General features: G+C 45.8%; 1 protein-coding gene across 1 annotated transcript in view; it reads left to right on the top strand.

Moving 5' to 3' along the window:
• The window catches only part of EDA3 (DnaJ/Hsp40 cysteine-rich domain superfamily protein), a 41,275-nt gene extending 21,573 nt beyond the window's left edge, over window positions 1-19,702 (top strand). The window contains exon 4 of the mRNA XM_087392863.1: window positions 19,412-19,702. Within this exon, the coding sequence (XP_087248989.1) occupies window positions 19,412-19,542 (131 nt within the window). The 3' untranslated portion in view covers window positions 19,543-19,702. The remainder of the gene's footprint in view (window positions 1-19,411) is intronic.
• The last annotated feature ends 1,782 nt before the right edge of the window (window positions 19,703-21,484 follow it).

Below are 21,484 nucleotides of genomic sequence, written 5' to 3'. Positions count from 1 at the left end.
TGGCTGAAAGAAGTCAGTGATAGGCCGCTGGATATCCTCACGCTGTGTGTGCTGCTCGTGTCGCTGTGCTCGGAGAGAAGTATCTCGGTGGCGGGTCATCTCATGTAAGAAAGCGGCAAGGCACCGCTGATCCGGGAATTGTAGCATGTGTGGGAGGGAGCCGAATACGTTGCGGAAGAGGCAGTGGTATCGGCCTCGAATGGCATAATAGATAGGACATCTGAAAGCAAAATGCTCCTCTGACTCGATCTCCTGTAAGTCGCAAAGTGGGCAAAGGCGGTCCTCTCGTGGGATACCCTCTGCGCGTCCACTCTCGATCCGTAATCGGTGTGACGAGACCCTAAATTGACCGAGGGAGATCCGGAGCGCATGTGGTAGATGAAGTTGTGTGTAACCCGGAGGTGTGATGAAGCCCTCCTGTGAGATCTGGAGGCAGTGTCGGCGGTAGAAGTCGAGCTTCACAGGAAGCTCGGAGTGAAGAAACCATGTCCGCCAGGTGTGGAGCTGGAGCAGATCCGCCCGAATGAGCCGGTTGACCTCCTGGTCAGTGGGGGAGAGAGGAGATGGTGGAGCGTCGAGGCTGTATTGAAAAGGAGGCAATCGGTCTAAGTCGAGGGCTAGTCGGGTGAACCAACTGGAAAGACGACTATACCAGCATCGCTGGTCCCCATCAACGGATAAGGCCATAGAGGAGGATAGGGCTAACCAAGGTAGGCGGAGGCGACCGTCAGCGGAGGAGCCAAAATCCCTGATTCTGTGGAGGTAGGTGATAGCCTGAAAAGCCGCATCAAGCTGTAGGGGTGAGGCGCCGAACTCTGCTAGAATGATCTGGTGTGGTACCGATGGTTTGCTACGGATCATCCGAGCAAACATCAGTATCTGCAGGCGCTCAACTCGAGCCCACTCTGTGTCTGAAAGGTCGACTCCCCACCAAGGGCTACCATACATGCCTGTTGGGCGGACCAAAGAATAAAAAAGGAGAGACTTGGTCCGCGGGTCCTGGAAGTGGGAGTGGTAGCACTGTCGCTCCAGCCTGGCAAGAGCGGCGTATCCCCGGCTGATCCTGGCCTGCATGGCCGGGCGCATCGTGAAGATCGGGCCTGAGAAGACAACGCCCAAGTATGTGTAGGAGTCAACTATCTCAACAGGGTCGCCGGCGAAGAGGAACTGCTCTCGGTGCATAGCGGGTCTGGAAGTGTTGAAGATCATCACCTTGGTTTTCCCAAGGTTGACCTTCAAGTCATGTGTATCACAGAAGGCCTGAAGTCCATCCAAGTGTCGGTGAAGACCAGTAGCAGAAGAGGATAGTAGTACTACATCGTCTGCGTATAGGAGAATCTGGATGGCAGTCTCCGCAAGAGAGCAGCCTGCACCTCCGAGTGTCCTGATGGTGGTCTCGAGCTCGTCGATGTAGAGGCCAAAGAGAGTCGGTGACAAGGGACATCCTTGTTTGACTCCGATAGTACTCGTGATCTCTGGGGTCCAGTTGGTGCCAATCCTGACCTGCCCCGTCACCCGCTCATAGAGAGCTACTACTGCCCAGATAATCGCTGAGTCGTAGCCTAACTCCTGCAGACGTCTGATGAGTCGGGCGGTGCGGGGAATGGTGTCGAATGCCTTGCGGAAATCCACAAAGCAACAATATACTCTCTGTCTCCTGTGTCTGGCCTCCTTAATGATCCCTCTAAGTGTAAAAATGTGATCGTAAGTCGAGTGATCCGTCCTGAAGCCGGCCTGTCCGGATGCCCTGAGCCCCTGTATCTCTCGCGAGCACTGACCTCGCCATCTAACACTGATGCATAGATCTTGGACATAACATGTTCAACCATGATGGTCCTGTAATTCCCTGGATCCATGGGATCTCCTGCTTTGTGGATGGGTGTGATAGTGTTCAGGGTCCAGGCTCTGGGGAACCCGTGACAGACAGCTTCATTGAACAGCGTTGCCAGGATGGGGGCTAGAGTTTTGATGCCATAGGCAACAAACTCTGTGCATAGGCCCTCATGATCCTTAGCTCGACCGTTATGAAGCTTATGTGCTGCGTGGGTGACTCCCTGGGTTGTGAAGAGGATACAAGAATTGGGACGGGGGGTGGCTGAGAGGTCGGGGGGGGGGCTGATCAGGGATATCATAGAGTGTGTGTGCGTAGGTGTGCCAGAGGGAAGTGTCCGTGAGGGGGGAGGGGGATCGGCGTTCTAGGAGTTTCCTCCAGAAATCCTTGGAGTTGCTACTAAACATAATGTTCAGTAGCGTATCCTCATTCTGGCGCAGGAAGGCTAGCTTCTTGCGATGGACTAGTCGACGATAATCCCTGGTGAGACGTGGGTTGGCCCTAGCGTTTCGCTTGGTTGTGAGTCGGAGTGTGCGGCGTAATGCTTTGCACTCGTCATCATACCATCTGTTGCAAGGGGTAGAGCCAGCGGGTGGAGGGCGGGTGGACCGGGCAGTGGAAGGAAAGATGTGGCGGGCTGCATTGTGAAGGGAGTGGGTGATAAGGGTGGCTCGGTGATCTAGAGAGGGTATGGTGCCTATGTGTCTGAGGAGGGAGGCTAGGTGGGATGAGTAATCAGGTGAGAGGTTATGATCAAAGTGTATATCATGATAGGTAGTATAGTGCGGGGTGTGGCTGGGAGGGGCTCGGGACGCAAGTATATGAAAGAAAAGGTAAGTGTGATCGGCTCCTGGGGGTAAGGGTGCAGTGCGGAAGTCAGTGATCTGTGGGGCTAAAGCAGGAGATCCCAGAATATAGTCGACAACACTGGCCCTCCGCCATGTGGGAAACATGTGAAACCAGAGGAGGCAGGCCACCGATCTAGTCCATTGTAGATGACCAGATCATGTATACGTCCAAGGTCCAAAAGAGCTTGCCCATACCCAGTAACGGGAGCGCGACTGTCAGCTGAGGAGCGAGGGAAGCCCGAGTCCTCTGTGTCCATCTCAGGTAATAGGACCGGATCTGAGTGGAAATCCAGGAGTGATGTCTGACGTGCACCTGTCCTTGCGTTGAAATCCCCAACTAGGAGGACCTCTCTGCGTCTAGCGAACTCCACAATTAGACCATGTCTCCCTATTTGGGGGGGGAGTCTGCTACCATGTCTGGAGTACCTGGTGGGGCTCGGCGGCGGGGGCCAACTAATAGGCGGCCATCTCGGACGACAGCCCACTTCCCCTCCTGACGGGCTACATCTCGTTGCTGAAGCAGGGTGCGTCGCTCTTCCACCTGCATAGGTGTGAGATCCTCATCCATGAAGATAGTAGGGTGGTCCCGTAGTGTAGCACGCTGCCTGAGTGCTGCAAGTCGAGCCTGAGTATCCCTGAATCGGATGATGAGTGGCTATGGGCGCGTGGGATCCCGTCCTGTGTGCCATGCATGCTCGATCCCATGCTCGACGAGGCCGAGGGTAGAGGTCACAAAAGCAATCGCGTCCGCTAAGGGGGTGAGTGAATCTGCGCGGGGCATACCTCGTACTCGGATGTTGAGAGCCTTACTGGCCCTTTGTTCCTGCTCGGCGATGGTGGCTGAGACTGCTGCTTTGGGTGCCCGTCTCGCAACGTCCACCCATCTGGTAGTCTCCGCAATAGTAGTCTGGATAGTAGCGATCCGCTCCTCTACCTCTGGTGTAGTGCGCGGGGCCCCTGTGGCTGTAGTAGTGAGAGAGACAACCTCCTGACGGAGGTGAGTGATCTCCTGGCGCATGCTCTGAATAAGCTGGTCTTGTGCTACGGTGTGATCCCGTAGTCGATGTAGCTCCGCAAAGATGTAATCTATCGTCTCAGGTGGGACCCGAGGGGGTGCGAACTGGGACATGGCTGTGGAGGCGTGGGCGATAGGCTAGCTGTATATGGCAGAGGAGTGGAGAAAGGCTGTTGGGTGAGGGGAAGGGGGGACATAAGAGTGGTGGAGACAGAAGGAAGCTGTGTGGGGGGTGAGGGACTGTGACCCTTTCCTGTGGGGGGCAGGCTGAGTGGTACAGTGGTGGGGGGGGCAGTGATTGGAGTAGAGATGATGGCTACGGGAGAAAGAACTGCATTGGTGTCCATTGCACCGGATGTTTTCAGGGCTGGTTGGCTGTCAATTGCTAATCCACTCCTGGAGATGCGCTTTGTGATCTCTCCCACAATTGGCTTCGGAGACTGTTTGGGTTTGTGGGCCATTGTAGGACTTGTTCAAGTGCACGATTTCCAGGGGAGGCAGATCTTGTGCAGCATTGCTGTAGGGGTGCGCAGGCCTGCGCAAGGCCAGTGGCAAGCCAAGGCTTGCAGCAGACAAGGGCCCTCAGACCACGGGAAGGCTACGGGAGGGTGTGGGGCAGAGGCTACGGGAGGGGGGGGGTGGTGCAGAGGCTGTGGGAGGGGGGGGGGAGTAGAGTGGAGCTACGGGAGGGGGGGGGGGCAGAGTGGAGCTATGAGAGGGGGGCAGAGTAGAGCTACAAGAGAGGGGGGGGCTGAGCGACGAGGGAGGGGGCGAGCGACGAGGGAGGGGGAGGCGGAGCAATGAGGGGGAGGGGGCTGAGCGACGAGGGGGTGGCAGGGGGGGGAGCTAAGCGATGAGGGGGGGGGGAGGGGGCTGAGTGGCGAGGGAGGGGGCTGAGCGGTGAGAGAGGGGGAGGCTGAGCGACAAGTGAGGGGGCTGAGCGGCGGTGAGGGGGGGGGGAAGGGGCTGAGCGGCGGTGAGGGGGGGGGGAAGGAGTTGAGCGGCGGTGAGGGGAGGGGGCTGAGCGGCGAGGGGAGGAGAGACGACGAGGGGAGGAGCGACGACGAGGGGAGGAGCGAGGGGAGTGGCGAGGGAGGGGAGCGACAAGCAAGGGGGGGGGAGCGGCGAGGGGGAGGAGCGACGAGGGAGGGGGTGGCGAGGGAGGGGGCGGCGAGGGGGCGTCGAGGGAGGGGGCGTCGAGGGGGCGTCGAGGGGGGGTAGCGGGAGGGAGGGAGGGTAGTAGCGGGAGGGAGGGTAGAGGGAGAGCGGCGAGGGGGCGGCGACGTCGAGGGAGGGGGCAGCGAGGGGGCGGCGAGGGGGCGGCGAGGGGGCTTCGAGGGAGTGTAGCAGGAGGGAGGGTAGCAGCGGGAGGGAGGGGGCGGCGTCGAGGGGGCAGCGAGGGGGCGTCGAGGGAGGGTAGCGAGAGGTGTAGCGGGGGGCGTCGAGGGAGAGCGGCAAGGGGCGGCGAGAGAGAGAGAAGAAAGAACATAGATCAAAGTAGCGGGTTGCACCTTGTCATGAAAGGGTGCAAGTAGGCACCTTTTCGTGTGTGACGTGAAAGGATGCATCCATTCAAAGGGGACAGTCCCGTTGAAGGGTTGTGAAAGGGGGTGTGCCGTCGTGAAAAGGTTCATCCTTTCAACATATGAGTGTGTCGTTTGTGAACGGGTATGAGTTGATATGAGGGGATGTGTCCTTTCATATGGATATGTCCAAAAAATGAAGGGGTGTGATCCTTCATGAAAGAGTGTGTCCCTTGGGTGAAAAGGTGTCACCCTTTCACAATGGGGTATGTCCCTTGGTTGAAGAGGTATGAATCTTCATTAACAAGGTGTGTCTGCTCATAGCAAAAAGGTGCATCCTGAAGGATCGAATGAGAGAGAGAGAGTGCAGATAGCAAAACGTCGCACAAGTCTTTTCCGTCACGTCAAACTTGGATAAATAAAAACAAAGGAGTACAAGGTACAAGTACCTAGACCTAGGACTAAGTGTCCTAGGTGTCACATAGGACTAAGTGTCCTATGTGGCCTAAAAGACACTAACACTATAAGTGTCTTTATTTATGCCTACAAGGCTCATACCATGGCCTATAGGGCATCACTAGAACCACCAGGAGATGGCCTACAAACTCCCCTCCATGGGATGGGCTGAAGTACTCTAGAAATGTCTCAAAATACTTGGTATTTTCTGGTCATGGTGGTACATGTTCATTGAAAAGGATATAGCCACCTATGAATGTACAAGGGATGTCAGATCATGTAACAAAGGGAACCAAGTGTAAAGTCTGTCGAAAGACTTCGAACTTGGGATGAGGAAGTGCCTTTGTAAACATATTTGCTATGTTGTCCTCTGTGGGAAGACAGGACAACTCTATGTCTCCTGCTGACAACCACTCCCGAACATAATGATAATGAACTTCAATATGCTTGGTACACGCATGAAACAGTGGGTTACGCGCAATGGCCAAAGCAATGGCTGTCAGTGTAGACAATAGTGGAGGATGTCTGGCGCATACCAAGATTTGTAAGTAACTGTCGAAGCCAAACAAACTCTAATGTAGCAGTGAAAGCTGCCCTGTACTCAGCCTCACAACTAGATGTGGCAATTGTTAGTTGCTTCTTGCTGAGCCAAGAGATACATGAATTGCCAAGCAAAAAACAATTGCCAGTATGTGACACTCTGGTGTCGGAACATCCTGCCCAGTCACTATCCGTGTAAGCATGCATGGTAAGTGAACCTTGATCACCATAGAAGAGGGCCAAATCCTGAGTGCCTCTGAGATATCTGAAGACTCTCTTCACTGCCTGCCAATGCTGTGAACTGGGCATGTGCATGAATCTGCTGAGCTGAGATACTGCATACTGTAAGTCAGGCCTGGTGTGACATAAATAAATAAGGCATCCAACAGCCTGCTGATAAAGAGTGATGTCACATGGTGAGCTCCCATCATGAGCTGAGAATTTGAAGCCAGGGTCCACTGGAGTAGAGATTGGCTTGCAATCCTCAAACTGAAAACGATCAAGGAGCTGTCCAATATACTTGGACTTAGACATCATGATACCCCCCTCAACATGAGCAAACTGAATGCCCAAATAATAATGGAGCTGTCCCATGTCTGACATGTCAAAAATCTGCTGCAAATCAGCCTTGAAAGCTGCAATTTGCTGAGTATCTGGGCCCGTGATGAGCATATCATCCACATATAAATTCAGCACTAAAAAATCAAATCCACTCCCACGGACATAAAGAGTGGGTTCTGTGGGACTATTCTGAAAACCAAGGGATAGTAAGTGTGCATGAATTTTGGCATACCATGCCCTGGGTGCCTACTTCAAACCATAAAGTGCTTTTCTAAGCCAGCATACCTTATTTTCAGAATTAAGAACCTCAAAGCCAAGAGGTTGTGTAACATATACTTCTTCCTGCAGATCCCCATGAAGAAAATCAGTCTTGATGTCAAGTTGGTGCACTTGCCAATGATGATGGGCTGCAATGGCAATGTCACATCTAATGGTAGTATTCCTGGATGTGGGAGCAAATGTCTCCTAAAAAACAATGCCTTGTTGTTGGGCATACCCTTTTGCAACAAGACGGGCTTTGTATCGATCTATGCTGCCATCAGATTTTCTTTTTAATTTGTAGACCCACCGGGTACCAATGGCATGCTTGCCGGAAGGGAGAACTACTAATTCCCATGTGTCATTTTTAGCAATGGAATGTAACTCAGCTCTCATTGCATCCATCCACTCTTTGCTGTCAAAAGCATCTTTATGGCACAGAGGCTCTTCATTGCAAGCTATAGCAAGGAGTGCAAACTCAAGAAAGTGACCATGCTGTCTATTCCCTGATCTTGGCAAAAGGCTGATCTTGTTTGCTGTCCCTCAATGTATCAAGAAGCCATATGGGAACTTGCCTTTGCTGTCTATTGACAGCTCTTTCTTCAATGACTGCATCATGAATAGTGGGATCATTTTGTGCTGGAAGAGAAACCTGCAAATCAGCATGAGGTAGTGGATGATTATTGCTTGGTGGAGGGCCTGCAGGAGGCTCATGTTGCTGGTCAAAGTCCTCTTTCGAGGATGTGTTACGCTCAAGTCGAGGTAACATGACCTCGGAAGGGTTAGTCGACATTTTCCTTTAAAGGATCAATGTTTGTATTATATCTGTTTGGGCTTCATGTAATGATAAAAAAGGAATAAAGGTCAAGGTCCTTGGTGTGGGTGACATGGCACTAGACTAGGTGGATCTAAGGCTAAGGGACTTTAATGCATTAAATATGCCTAGGGGCAAATGTTTCAAAGATATCCCAAGAGAGGGGTAATTAATGCATTAAGGAAGGACCCTACATTTATGACATGTGGCATACTAGATTCATCTAGGGAGTTTTGGGGCTCGTTGAAAAAAAGTAAGCATGAGCTTTTACGTGATGGATGATCCGTGAGCTTGCTACCAACGAGGTTGGCTGGGAGGAGAAACCAAGTGCCGGTGCCCGTGATTCCACAAAACGAAGGCAGAAATCATTTCGTAATGTTTCAAGATGGCAGAGGTAACCAAGATTCAAAGGCATCAAACATGTCAACATCTGGCTTAGCTTTGCAGTCCACAAGAGGAGAAGCTGAATGTTCAGCAAAGATTACATCTCTACTGACAATAATCTTCCCAGTATTTGGTTGGTATAACCGATACCCTCTGCTCTCCTGGTTGTAACCAATAAATATGCATTTGATTGCCTTGTCATCAAGCTTATGTCTCAGCTGAGATGGTACATGAACATATGCAAGAGACCCAAAAACTCTCATGTGTGAAAGTGAAGGCTTCCTGCCTTTCCATGCTTCATAAGGTGTAACAGTCTTCAATGCCCATGTAGGTGATCTATTGAGCACATAGTTGGTACACATTACTGCATCAAGCCAAAATTTATTGGGCAAAGACTTGGCCTTAAGCATGCATCTGGCCATCTCCATTGTGGACCTGTTTTTCCTTTCAGAAACAGGATTCTGTTGAGGAGTGTAAGGAGTAGTACATGAGTGAATAATTCCTTGTGAAGACAAAAATGCATCAAACTCCTTAGACATATACTCTCCCCCCTATCTGTGTTGAGGGTGACAAGCTTGCATCCTGAATCATTCTCAATCATATTCAGCCACCTATGAAAGCATAAGAAAACTTCAGATTTGGCTTTTAAAGGATATATCCAGCAATATCTTGTGAAATCATCAATGAGAGTCATGAAATACTTGTACCCCCCAATGGCATTTGTCCTCATTGGGCCACAGACATCAGTGTGCACTAGCTGCAATTTCCTTTGTGAGAGTTTTGGACAATTCTTTTGAAAAGGAAATCGATGCATCTTACCCAAAAGACAACCCTCACACACATGTTTGGAAACTGTGTGAGTTTGAGGTACATCATTTGCCATCTGCTATGAATGTAGCTTTGCAAGAGCTCTATAATTGAGATGGCCCATTCTCTCATGCCAAAGATGAATTTCAACAAGCTGTGAATCTGAAATAGCAAATGCTTCAATAGAAAGTGCAGCTGAGTGGTGATCAAGGTGATGAAGTCCCTTTTGCAAAGTGCCAGTGAGATCTATGGCATTGTCATCATGAAGATCATAAACTAGGCAAGCGGAGCCTTACTTTTTTCACTTTTTCCAGATAAGCAGAGCCTTACTTTTTTCACTTTTTTAGCTATCAAAAATAACTCTGAAACCTGAAGTGGCAATTGCTGAAATTGAAATCAAGTTGACTTCAATTCCAGGCACAAAAAGAACATTTGTCAGAGTAACAGGATGGCTTGAAATGGATGTGAGCTGCCCATCTCCAATTCCTTTTACAGCGTATGAAGCATTATCAGCACATGTGACAGTCCCCCCTCGAGGTGCATCAGCTAAAGAATGAAACAACTGTCTGCAAGATGTGACATGCTTGGAAGCACCACTATCAAAGTACCAGGACTGAGCATCATTAGCAGTAGAGAATGCATCAGCCTTGGAGGGATCAAATGAGCAATGGACAGCCCATGCCCAATCATCCTGAAGAGCATGTGCATGTGAAGCATCTTCTGGCTCATGGGATTCAATAGCATGAGAGGCATTAACTGTCAACCCTGCTTTCTTTTTCTTCGAAGCAATGCGCTTCCTGCATTCTGAAATGTCATGTCCAGGCTTGCGACAATAGTTGCATCTTTTCTTCTTTGACTTATCTGCTGTATTTTTAGATGCATGGGAGGAATTGCAGCTGCTATGTGCAGATTTTGGCTTGCCCATAGGCTTGGAAGCCTTGCCTCCTCCTGTCTACTGTGAAGCGAATGCATGATCAGGAATAATGGCTTGTCTATTAGCTCTACTTTGCTCTTCCTGCAAAAGCAAAGTCACTAGCTGATCAAAAGAATAGTGGTCTGGATTACCCATGGCCACTAACCGAAGGGTTGTAGCAAACCCTTGATATGTATCTAGCAGTCCACTCAATGTGGTATGATAAGCTGTGAATTTGGCACCACCTCATCAATGTTGGCAAGTTGTTCCATGAGGTCCTTGAACTTTGTTAGGTATGCATCCATAGAGTCACCTTCATTCATGCTGACTTCCTGTAATTGCCTTCTCAAATATGCAACACGTGCCTCGTTGCGAATCTGATAGAGAGAAGCCAATTTATCCCAAGCATCCTTTGCTGTCCTGCAAGATCGGATGTGTGGAATAATGATTCTCTTACATGATAAAGCAATACATGAATGTGCATTTGCATCTCTTGCATCCCATCTAGACTGCTTCTGAGTTGGAAGAGCAGCAGTAAGAGTGCTAGAAGATGAGGCATCAGGAGGAGTAACCCCTACAGAGGGACCAGCAGTAGAGGCAACCACTGTAGCATTGGCTGGCCTCAGATCAACCCCAGAAACAATATTCCACAAATGCTTTGCAACAAGAATATGTTTCATGAGATAAGACCACATCGGATAGTTGGTGCCATCCAACTTATCATCTTCACGAAGAACTCCAAATAAATCTTGATTGTTCCCAGCCATGGCAAATGTGATACCCTGAAAGAGACCTGAAAACCCAAAAGCCTCAAGGCTATCACTGCAAAAAGCTGGCTGTCCAAAAATGACAGCAAATATCTGCAAATTTCTAACCCAAATCAAAGGGCAAATGCAGATCTGACCCAAATGTGACTGTGGCAGGCAATGTTCACTGCAAAAACAACGAATCTAGTAAAAGCCCCAAATTTATTGAGGGCAAATAGGCCAGAAAGAGGGCAAATGCAGAAAAGCCCCAAATTTTGCTGAAATTTTGCAAATGTGACCCAATGTATGCGAATCTGACTCAATGTCTTGCAGAAAAGACTCAATGTCTGTAAGTCTGACTCAATGTCCTGCAAATGTGACTCAATGTTCTCCAATCTGTCCCAATGTATTTGAAACAACAAGAGATTGCAGGCCAAATTCCAAAGCCCCAATGTTCTTGCAAGAAATTGCAACCAAAGAAGGTGAAATGAACTGAAAGCTTCAAAAATTACCAATGTCCTGAATGTGACTTTGTACGTGCAACACCTGTACGGAGATCTTGAGAGAAGTACTAGCTGTACAGACAGCTCAAGTACACCGTACAATGTACGGTGTGTACGACTGCACGGTTGTACGGCCGTACGTTGTACGGAGATCTAAAGTACTGCAGTTGTACGGAGGCTCCCACGTGCAGGTGCGAAAGACCTACGTAGTGCAATAGGATCAATACGGACAGTACGACGATGCAAGTACTAATCTGTACGGCGGCGCAAGTACGGTGGCTCTAGTATGGAACACATCGCAATGAAGTATAGTACGACGCAGTACTGAGTGCAGGTACGGACGTAGTGCAGGCACATATTTGTATGGAGTGCAGGTACAGACGTACGATGGAGGTACAGATTTGTACGACGACGTAGGTACAAACTCAGTTTCGACAGATGTACAGGCAGCTGCAAGAAACGTACGATATCCGTACATGACTGTACAGACGTCCGTACTATTGTACAAATAGTACGGACAAGAGGCACATGAAGCAAAGCTGGGCTCTGATACCATTGAAGGATCAAATGAGAGAGAGAGAGTGTAGACAGCAAAACGTCGCACTAGTCTTTTCCGTCATGTCAAACTTGGATAAATAAAAACAAAGGAGTACAAGGTACAAGTATCTAGACCTAGGACTAAGTGTCCTAGGTGTCACATAGGACTAAGTGTCCTATGTGGCCTAAAAGACACTAATACTATAAGTGTCTTTATTTATGCCTACAAGGCTCATACCATGGCCTATAGGGCATCACTAGAACCTCCAGGAGATGGCCTACACATCCCATGGTCTGGGAGAGATCAATCACACCAGGGGGCATGAGTTTGATCATGCCCATTCATGTCATTTGGTGATGTGAGGTTATGGAGAGGCTACTATGAATCATGTGGGGTGGTGGCTAAATTTTTTCTCACTGCTTCCCTCCATCTCTTCCATGCAAAATGCATTGAACACCTCCTAGCGTATGTCGTAACTAGAGGCATGAGTATTTCGTACAGGTAGGAGCAAGGTTTGCTCTAATACCAATGTAATAAATCCTAGTAATCTAATATCATTAGTGAGCTGAGGAGGCAAAAGGGGAGTATAATGATAGCAGAGAACAATAACATTTGTATTGCTTTAAATGTTTAAAGTGTCGGAAATGAGAGTGAAGAGCCACACATGAAAAGGTGTGTGCTCCAAAGTTTGTGTGTAGGAAAAGATGTGTACTTCTTGTGAAGGGTGCAACCCCTGATGAGAGGGTACATAATAACGTTAGAAATAAAAGTGTCCTCTTCATAAGTGTATGCCTCTTTGGAAGAGCTGTAGCTCTTGTGAAGGGTTGTGCCCCATGGGAAGCGATGCATTGAAAGGGCACACCTTCCACAAGTATCTATTTATCCAACCATCCATAAGTACAAGGTTTTAGGAAAAGAATACGTCACGGATCATGACAAGCTCCACCACGATTCCAAATAAGTGACCGCAAGCTCCTATTGGATATTAGTAGCCTTGTCACATACTCGTGAAACAGGGATGTGCAATCTATGTGCTCCTAGTGATTAGTAAAAGACCTGACCAAGCAGCCGATCAGTCACTTGGCTGACTGCCTGCATCAGCAACCAATCGCCATGTGATTGGTTGCCATATCACCCCATCCATTCTGACCCGTTGCACTTTTGCCATGTCACCTGCCATTTGCCACATTGCTGTTTCACACATCTCATGCTGCAGATTTGTAGCTGTTCGTGTCATGTTATCATTGGCATGACACATCATCGCAGCCCTGATTTGGGGCTCTTTGACAGCCAATGCTGCTGTCCATACATCAGCCTGTCGCTGAAACATGATGCCCATCTACCATCTATGCTATTGCTCATGGATCCCATCATGGCTTCTCCTCACTTGGGGCCTCACAAGTGAGTATCTATACTAGGTGGATGGCTAAGGGTGGAGCATGTCTATGCTATTTCTCATGGATCTCTTCATAGCTTCTCCTCATTTGGGGAACTCTCAGGTGAGCATCTACATTAGGTGGATCTCCAAATGCGGAGCATTGATTTCCAACATGTTAGCAATAATCCAATTTGCTAACCATATCCAACCTTAACCATAGAGGGTCGAGCAACTTCAACTGAAATTTCTGAGCTCCAAAAATTTTGAGCATGAACCCATAGGCCCCTAACAGGGCCATAATAAGGGAGAAGAGAGCTTCAATCAGCTGGTCTTATTACCCAGTATATACATCACGAGGAGAGGCAAGATTCAACCAAGTCATGAAAGTGAATAATAAATAACCAAGAGTGTGGAAACTGCTCTTCTGTGTCACAAAAATGCTCATGAGAAGGGCCATAATGCCATCTCATTCCCTACTCTGTCAACCTAAAGAAAAGGTCACCATCTACATTTTGAAGAAATTTTTGAATTTGTTATAGGTAGCACAATAATCTACAATGCATCCATCCAGTCACCGCGTGAGTGTTTATATAATCTCCTGGTAGATTTGTGACAATATGCATCTCTCTTCTCTCTCTATATATGTGTGTGTGTGGGGGGGAGGGGGGGGGGGTTGAGCAGCAATGGAGCATGGCGTCTCTCTCCCTGCTATCGATCTGCCTCAGCCTTCATCTGTACAGATCTCCGCTTCACCCGTACAATTTTCGCCACTCTTTGTTCAACATCCACCAGCTATCGTGCAGCTTGCCCCATCCATTGCTTTTGCGCCGACTCCTGTACAGTCTTCTCCTCATGTACCGTTGTTTCTTTCGGCGCCATCCGTTTCTGCTACCTGAAGTTACTTTTCGTGCCCAAACTTCTGAAGGAAGGAAGCGTATGCCGTCCTTGACCACTATTTCAGAGGGAGTTTAAGTGCCTAAACTTCTCCCCTCTGACTTTCCCTCTTTCTTTCTTCAGAAAGATCTTCTTCAGCATCTTTGTGCCTATTTGGTGACTCAATTTCCTTCAGGTGATTCATCCGTTTCTCGAACCCTCTCCCCAGAACCTCTTTTTCAAAGCAGTCGTCAGGATCAGCAGCTTGGTGTCTGTTTATATTTCATGGGAAAAGTTATGTCTGTTACCAATCTCAAAGCTTGGTCTTTGGCTGCTGCGGTTGCAAATAAGATTACATCTTTTGTCTTTCTAGGCTAGGGATTTTACTTCACCAAATGTATAGATATGGATACAGTTTTTCATTTGCTCAGTTTGGGTGGAGTTCATGGAGCAGGTCACTTTGCGGTAGTGATGCCCTACCCTTTATTTGACCCGGCCAAATCTCTGCTCAGTTACTGCCCTGTATGGGTTACTTTGAAAGATTTGCCAGTTCCTTTTCTTCAGCATGTACCCTCTCTTGCATCTCTTTTGGGCCGTGTTTTATTTATTTTGAAGCAGGATTTTTTGGTTGCAAGCAGGGGCATAAGGGTTTGTGTACTTTGGAACATGGAGCAATCTGTTCCTACGTTTTTGGTTGTGGATTTTGGTTTGGGGCAACCTTTCAGGATACATCTTCGCTGTGTGTGCATGTGTGTGTGTGTCCTCTATCAGCTCTCAACCGTTGAACAATGGGCACATAAGATTCCCTAGAGAGATATCATGGAGATAGTATCCCAGAAAGAATCATTTGTGGATGTAATTGAGACAACCATGCTAGTATGTCCCCCCTTCGAATAAAAATTCAAAAATCGAATATCAGTAATTCAAACCCCCCAAAAGTGTATGTCCCCCCTTCGAATAAAAATTCAAATATCAAATATCAATGGTTCGAACCTCCCAAAAATTAAACACTATTGTAAGGTAAGGCACCGTTTATCAGTGTGTCAATTGGTGTGAGATAATGTTTAATTTATAATAAATGAAGGAAGGCGGCTACACCCATGGTCCAGATACAGGTGCCTAGACAGAGGTGAATAGTTCAGTAAGGATGTCTACGTCAAAGCTTTTCCTTGGGAATCTCTTTGCAGCAAATCTTTTCTTCACTGCTTTCTCATCGCGATTTATTTGCCGCCGTGCCATCTTCATCTCATGGAGCCTTTCCTCTCAACGTCCGGTATCGAATCATCACCCATCAGCCCTATCAAAAGCCCTTCACCTCAAGCCAAGAATAAATCCAAAAGCAATGCGATCCTGGATAAGCTAGGAAAGTTTGTGGATTGCTATATAAAATGCAAGCGATGGGACTGATAAATGTGGCCACGCTGGATAAGCTAGGGAGGTTTGCGAATTGGTGTAAAAATTGGGCGTACAGTGCAAGCAATGAGACTGATCAATGCGAATCAAGCAGTCAACAGGGGGGATTCACGAGGGAGACTGGGCTTCAGCGTAGGCTGCGATGGCAGATGGGCAGGATCTCGCCTTGGCTTGATTTCTGTGTCCCTTCCCCCCGCTCTGCTCTTTTGCTCCCCTCTTCTCCTCTCCCTCTTTTGGTGGCTTTCCTCTTCTTCCTCTCCCTCCCTCACAACCAACATGCCTCAAAACCGAACCCCCTCCAACACTCCCTCATAACCACTAGACTCACCCACTCATCCCGCTCCCTTTCTCAGCTCCTCCCTCCTCCCTCCCAGCCGGAAACTTTGCCCCGTGGCCACCCTGATCCTACCAGCTCCCTCACACTGCTCCTGTCAACGCCCACCCTTGCCTTGTTTGCGATTAACCTACATCAGTTAAGGTTGGATTAAAATAGGTTAATGCATTATTAGGGTAACCGATGCTGGTTCAATTAGGCTAAATTATGTTATGTTAGGTTAAATCATGTTAGCTAGGTTAGGTTAAATTAGCCTAGGACAAGCTAAACTACACTAGTTTGGGTTCGGTTAGATTAGATTAGCTTTAATCAAGCATAGGCCTTAGATTAATAATGGTTATATAATTAATGCGGTTTTTCAAAGTCAAATGCAAATTGATTTTCTGTCATCTGATTTTTTACACCCAAAAAAAAAAATATTGGTGTTGGAATCATGTTTATATCATTTGTGATGTAAAAGTAATGAATTTTTTAACCAACAGTAGCCATAATGTGCACATCCAGCTTGAGATCGAATGGGAATGTGAAGAATGTAGCTGAAAAATGGAAATAGGTCTGAGGTGACATGGGATGGGTCGAGAATGCCACTCGAAGGCTCATCCTCGTAGAGTAGTAGCTGTTGGCAAATCCCAAACCAAATATGCCTAGGTGGAGTGCAAGACCAAATGTGCTTTTGAATGTGAATGGGCATGTTGACTCATGGCAGATCTTCCTACTATCGTTTGTAAGCATATACCGATTGTCATGATGTTAATAAGTAAGCTAGAGAAAGGTCTTTCCTTCTCCAGCTCTATGCAAGTGATGACACCCAGGAGCAGATAGCATATTCTGAAAGGTGTCCTGATTAACCTAGTAAGGATGGTTGCAAGGCTGGTGTTTTTAAGAGCTTAAGGCCATTGAAGGATTGTGTAAGCCGTCATGATGGTGTTGTATCTACATACATTTTCGCTTTTTAGTAGTCCAAGGTTAGTGGATAGTGCAGGTTTGAGCTGTGTTTCCATGGAACTCCTCATGAGTTCGATCATTCAAAAAGACATGGTGATTGCAAAATTTCTCTCATCTGGCAAGAAAGCAAGAATAGTCATGATTTACCTGATCTTTTAGAATATCATATGGTATTTTGATTAAAATACACTCTGCCAGATCCCAAGAGAGTATCGGTTTTGACCAATTGAGAAATCTACAAAAGCTTGTCCCAGGATCGGTCAAGGACATGCAACTTACCAGAATAAATAACGACTTTGATCATGTGCCTTTGGAAGATCCATGAACTCTTACAGATGGTTGAGTTTTTTTTCTATTCAAGAAGCATACAAAATGGTAGAGTTTAAGATTGGCAGTGCAAGTCAATTGTCATAACCCAACCTCTAAACCTGACCAATCAAACAAGCACATCACATGAATGAGGTGAAATTTTCAACTCGAAAGCTCTGCAAAGTTTTGTCTCCTGTCCTGTGGGATTCCTCTTTGAAATTTGAAAATTTTGCAAAATATGTCCCCAGTCCTGCGGAATCCCTCTTTGAATGACAAGCTTAAGAGAAGGAACCATATATTGGGTGATATTTGTGGCAAAAAGGCGGCCATAATCAATTCTTATGGGAGGTCTCCTCTAAACTGAAACCTGTTTGTCATCCACTGGAGAGGCAATAAATGCTCCCAGTGAACCCATCTGCCTCTTAACTCAAAACCAGCTAGATGGCTCTCAATGAGGATGAGCGTCTAAGAACAGAGGCTGTCTCAAAATCGAATCTCTTCCCTTTGGAAAAACACCAGATAACAATGTCAGATATATTAAGGGAGAATGAACACAAGTAATGTGCATTGAAGGGAAGTGCCTTCCTGTGGAACCAGTCACTGAGTGTACTAAGCTTGACAGGCTTGATCACCGTCTTGAGAATGGCTTTTTAAACAAGTCTTGCGTGAGAAGTTTGTGAGACACTTTGCTGAAATTTTTTCTGAATAAGGTGGCTAAAGATCATATCCTCTGTGTTCATGTGTGGTAACTTGATCCTTACTTCAATTGGTCCATCGATGTTGAGAGGCTAAGAAGACCTTTAGGATACAGTTAATGAAAAGCCTTAAGATACAGCTCAGATCAGCACATATTTATTCTAAAACAGAAGAAAACATTAATTGAGATTTAGAAAACTTTTTATTTTTTGGTTAAAAGGTTTTGGTAAAAGCAACGAAACTATATGCAATATTGTACAACAGATAGTAACGAAAGTCACCAAGATGAGAAAATCATGATAGCAAGGTTTGGAGTACGTATAAGTTACCCCCTTTGTTTAAATTCATCCATATTCCTTCGTCTTGCTTTGTATTGAATTATTCTCCCTCTTTTCACTTTCTTGCTTACCTCTTTAGCACGCACTATGTCTGATTGTGTTTCATTTATGCCATTATATGCTGGTCTCAATGAGAAACTGATTGAAGACATTGCAGAAATATTAGTGAACAATTTGAGGATCTTTGTTTTATAGCAATATTGCAAACCAGTGTCGATAGCGTGGATCCATCTTCCATCTCATTCTTCAAGCTAAATGCTCCAATTTCTTCGTTGTCTAGAACAAACGATGCCCTTGTCCAAAAGAGTGACATCATGAGATAATAGGAAAGACACCCTTTGTGTTAGACGCAGCCCTGTTTCATGTCTTTCATAACTTTCCAACTCAGGATGGAAGGGGCAGCTTGCTGCATGATCAGAGAATTGAATGAATTGTAGTTCCTTGTGATTTCATCTTGGCTGTCATCATCTTTTCTTTTCTTCAGTAACATACATCTGCAAACGTTTTCTCACATTCTCCGTAGTGGTTCCTTATTGAAGGAGCTTTTGTTTGTCATGCGCGAGCTTATAATATGTTCAGTCATACACATCACATTGGAAGCATGTAAGTCATATCATTTTCTTGGTTGAGATCTGTGGGAGCTTTATTATGTTAGTTACAAGCTACCTTGCAATTAGAGATAGCTTAAAGTGTATCCTGATGCCATGTTTTAGACATTATTCTTCCTTTGCAGTGTTGTGATTACTGCTTCTTTGGAGTCCTCTTTAGATTTTCAAACTTTGCCTCATCAGGAGTATGGTGTTGACTGCCTTGACTGCCTTCATCATGGCTGAGTCTGCCCTTCACCTCCGGAGTGCCGACAGAAACTCAGTACGAAGACTCTGTATAAATGGATGTTTAAGTATGTGTGGGTGTGTGGATTTGTATGTGTGAGAGCATATTTTTATACTATGGTCTACACCCACTGTTGGGCGCTGATGACGTCAGTGGGGATGTCATAGTAGCTAGTCCCTGCTATGCATGATGGAGTTCATGGTTTTCAACCTTGTGAGTGACTATCATGAGATTGAAACTGCACTATGTTGTGTTTTTAGAGGATGAGTTTGGGAATTTTCCTGGATTCATCTAGGTATATATTGACTGTATGTTAAGCTCATGCAATTGTAGTCGAATCTTTGTTCTTCCTGTTTTTCAGTAGGTCAAAAGGAAAAGCTACGGTTCGCATACCTGTTCTGCAATCTGGATTGGCAATGGACAAACTATGTCTTCATCGTATACTTCCTAGAGTTTGCAGAAAGAGTCTTAGATTTCTGACATATTAGGTCATGCAAGCTGCCTGTATTTTTGCTCATATAATTTGATTTCCAATCAAATTTGAATCTTTGCAGGACGTGGAAAATTGGTCTGCCCTATTTGCTTCGGAACTGGTGTTGCAAACAACAAGGGCCTTCTACGGAGACCAGAGTCAAAGTCACTTTTGGATAAAATGTACAATGGACGATTGCTACCTAGTCTATGACTTTGTAGGCATTTGCATGTAATTCCTATGTAGATATGTCTTTTACCATGCCTACCTAACAAGGTGGGTCAGTATCTTGCTTTGTAAACAAATGTAGGATGGATATGAAATTTGATGAGTGTTTGTAAGGCAAGTGCAGAAAATTTAGTTTTGAAATCATTTATTCACAAAAAAATGTGTTCAAGGATCGTTTTTATGTTCAAAAGAAGTGGTCTCTTAAAGTAATGTATAAACTAGGGATGTAGGCATCCTGCACCATACTAGTGCAGGCACTTCTACCTCTTTACTTTTGATGTTCTCAATTTTATGTATGTTCTTCACTCTTTGTCGAGTGGAGTTGTTCCAAGTCCAAGCTTCTATATGCCCACTTCTTGTCTTCAAAGTCAAAAGGTAGGAGAAAGACTCTTGGAGAGGGGGTGGAATGGATGGAGAGCAGTTTGGAGGGAGAGTAGGCTGGAGGGTTAGCTTTCCCAAAGGTAAAAGACAAAAAACAAATGGCTCGACATCATGTCAAGTATGTTTCCTATTTAGGGATACAAGATCAAATGGTTTAGCATCACAAAATGGATGTTTCTCATTTAGGAGTAAAAGTATCAATAAAACCGTTGATATTTCAAAATAAATCCACAATGTCATACATATTTTTAGAAACGACTTCGATTGTTATATTGATGGTTTCATTGATGCTTAACTTGGGAACATTATAGCAATAGTTATATCAATGTTTAGATTATTATAAAATACATGTTATTAAAGGTGAAAATTCACTTGAAGGGTGAGGTTGCATGAAAGATGCATTGATCCCTTTTCACGCAAAGTTTTATCTCAGCTAAACCTTGTTAAGCTATCCTAAACACTTTTCCTATAAAAACATTGCCTCCTAGTATGTAATATGAATTGAGTGCCAAAGGTGCCAAAGGTTTTCACATGGCTAAACAATTTCAATGGTTGTGGAATATCGCACAATCATTATTTATGTGTGGCATTATCTATGCCAAAATGTGGCCCACTTGGAGCTTTTTAGCACTCTATATCTTATCCTATGGAAAACTTATTGACTTAAGGTAATAAATAATACATGGAACCATAGGATTATAATTTGTAAGATTGCAAGTAGCCTATTATAATGTGCATATATTTTGATTGTAGAAATTTGAAAGGACCACCTCATTTGTTAGCCCATTTTATACCCATGATTTTTAGGCAAATTGCAAGTGATAGGGATGTAAGCCACATTCATCAAAACATAGTAATGACAAAGTCGATCAAACAAAGGTGAGTATAAGGATCCATATGACAAAGCATATCCAACTTGGAAAGGTGTCTAGCACCTATAAGCATCAATATAATTGCAATTTATCAATAGCTTTATTAATGTTTCTATCGATGCTACCTTGTATCGATGGTTATTTTGATGCTTGTACTTCATTGATGGTTATTTTGAAAGGTAGGGTTGTAAGTCCATCTAGAACATCTTTTTGTGATCTACAAATGCTGTCAAGCACCTTAAATGTGGTAGAGCAAATATGTGAGGATATATGTCAATGTGCAAAACATGAAGGTGTTGTAAACATATAACTTCATATAGCTAATAAGCAAAGTCAACACTATGGGCGATTAGGAACATCTGCAAAACAATAAGAAGGTATGAGCATGAGGGTTTATACTTGTAAGAATTATCAGCCTTATGTGAGATTCAAAATTTATTTCAATATGTGGATAGTCTTTTAGGATGGTAAAGGGGAACCAGATGAAAGGCAACATGTTTGCATCACATTAATGACCTCAAGAATCATAGTTGCACCGAAACTATCAACTTTACTAAAAGAAGCATGGGCAAAGAAGAGGAGTAGCATGAGGGAAGTCCAAGAATGTGAGCATGTACCTACACAAGAGGAGAGTGATGAGCAAGATGATGCAATATAAGACATGATACATGCAT

This window comes from Dipteris shenzhenensis, chromosome 21 (assembly GCF_047967505.1).
Source record: "Dipteris shenzhenensis isolate YYH24624 ecotype China chromosome 21, Dip_SZ_1.0, whole genome shotgun sequence".
Classification (NCBI taxonomy): domain Eukaryota; kingdom Viridiplantae; phylum Streptophyta; class Polypodiopsida; order Gleicheniales; family Dipteridaceae; genus Dipteris; species Dipteris shenzhenensis.
The sequence above is the reverse complement of the archived record's forward strand: the minus strand, read 5'-3'. Positions and strand labels throughout refer to the sequence as shown.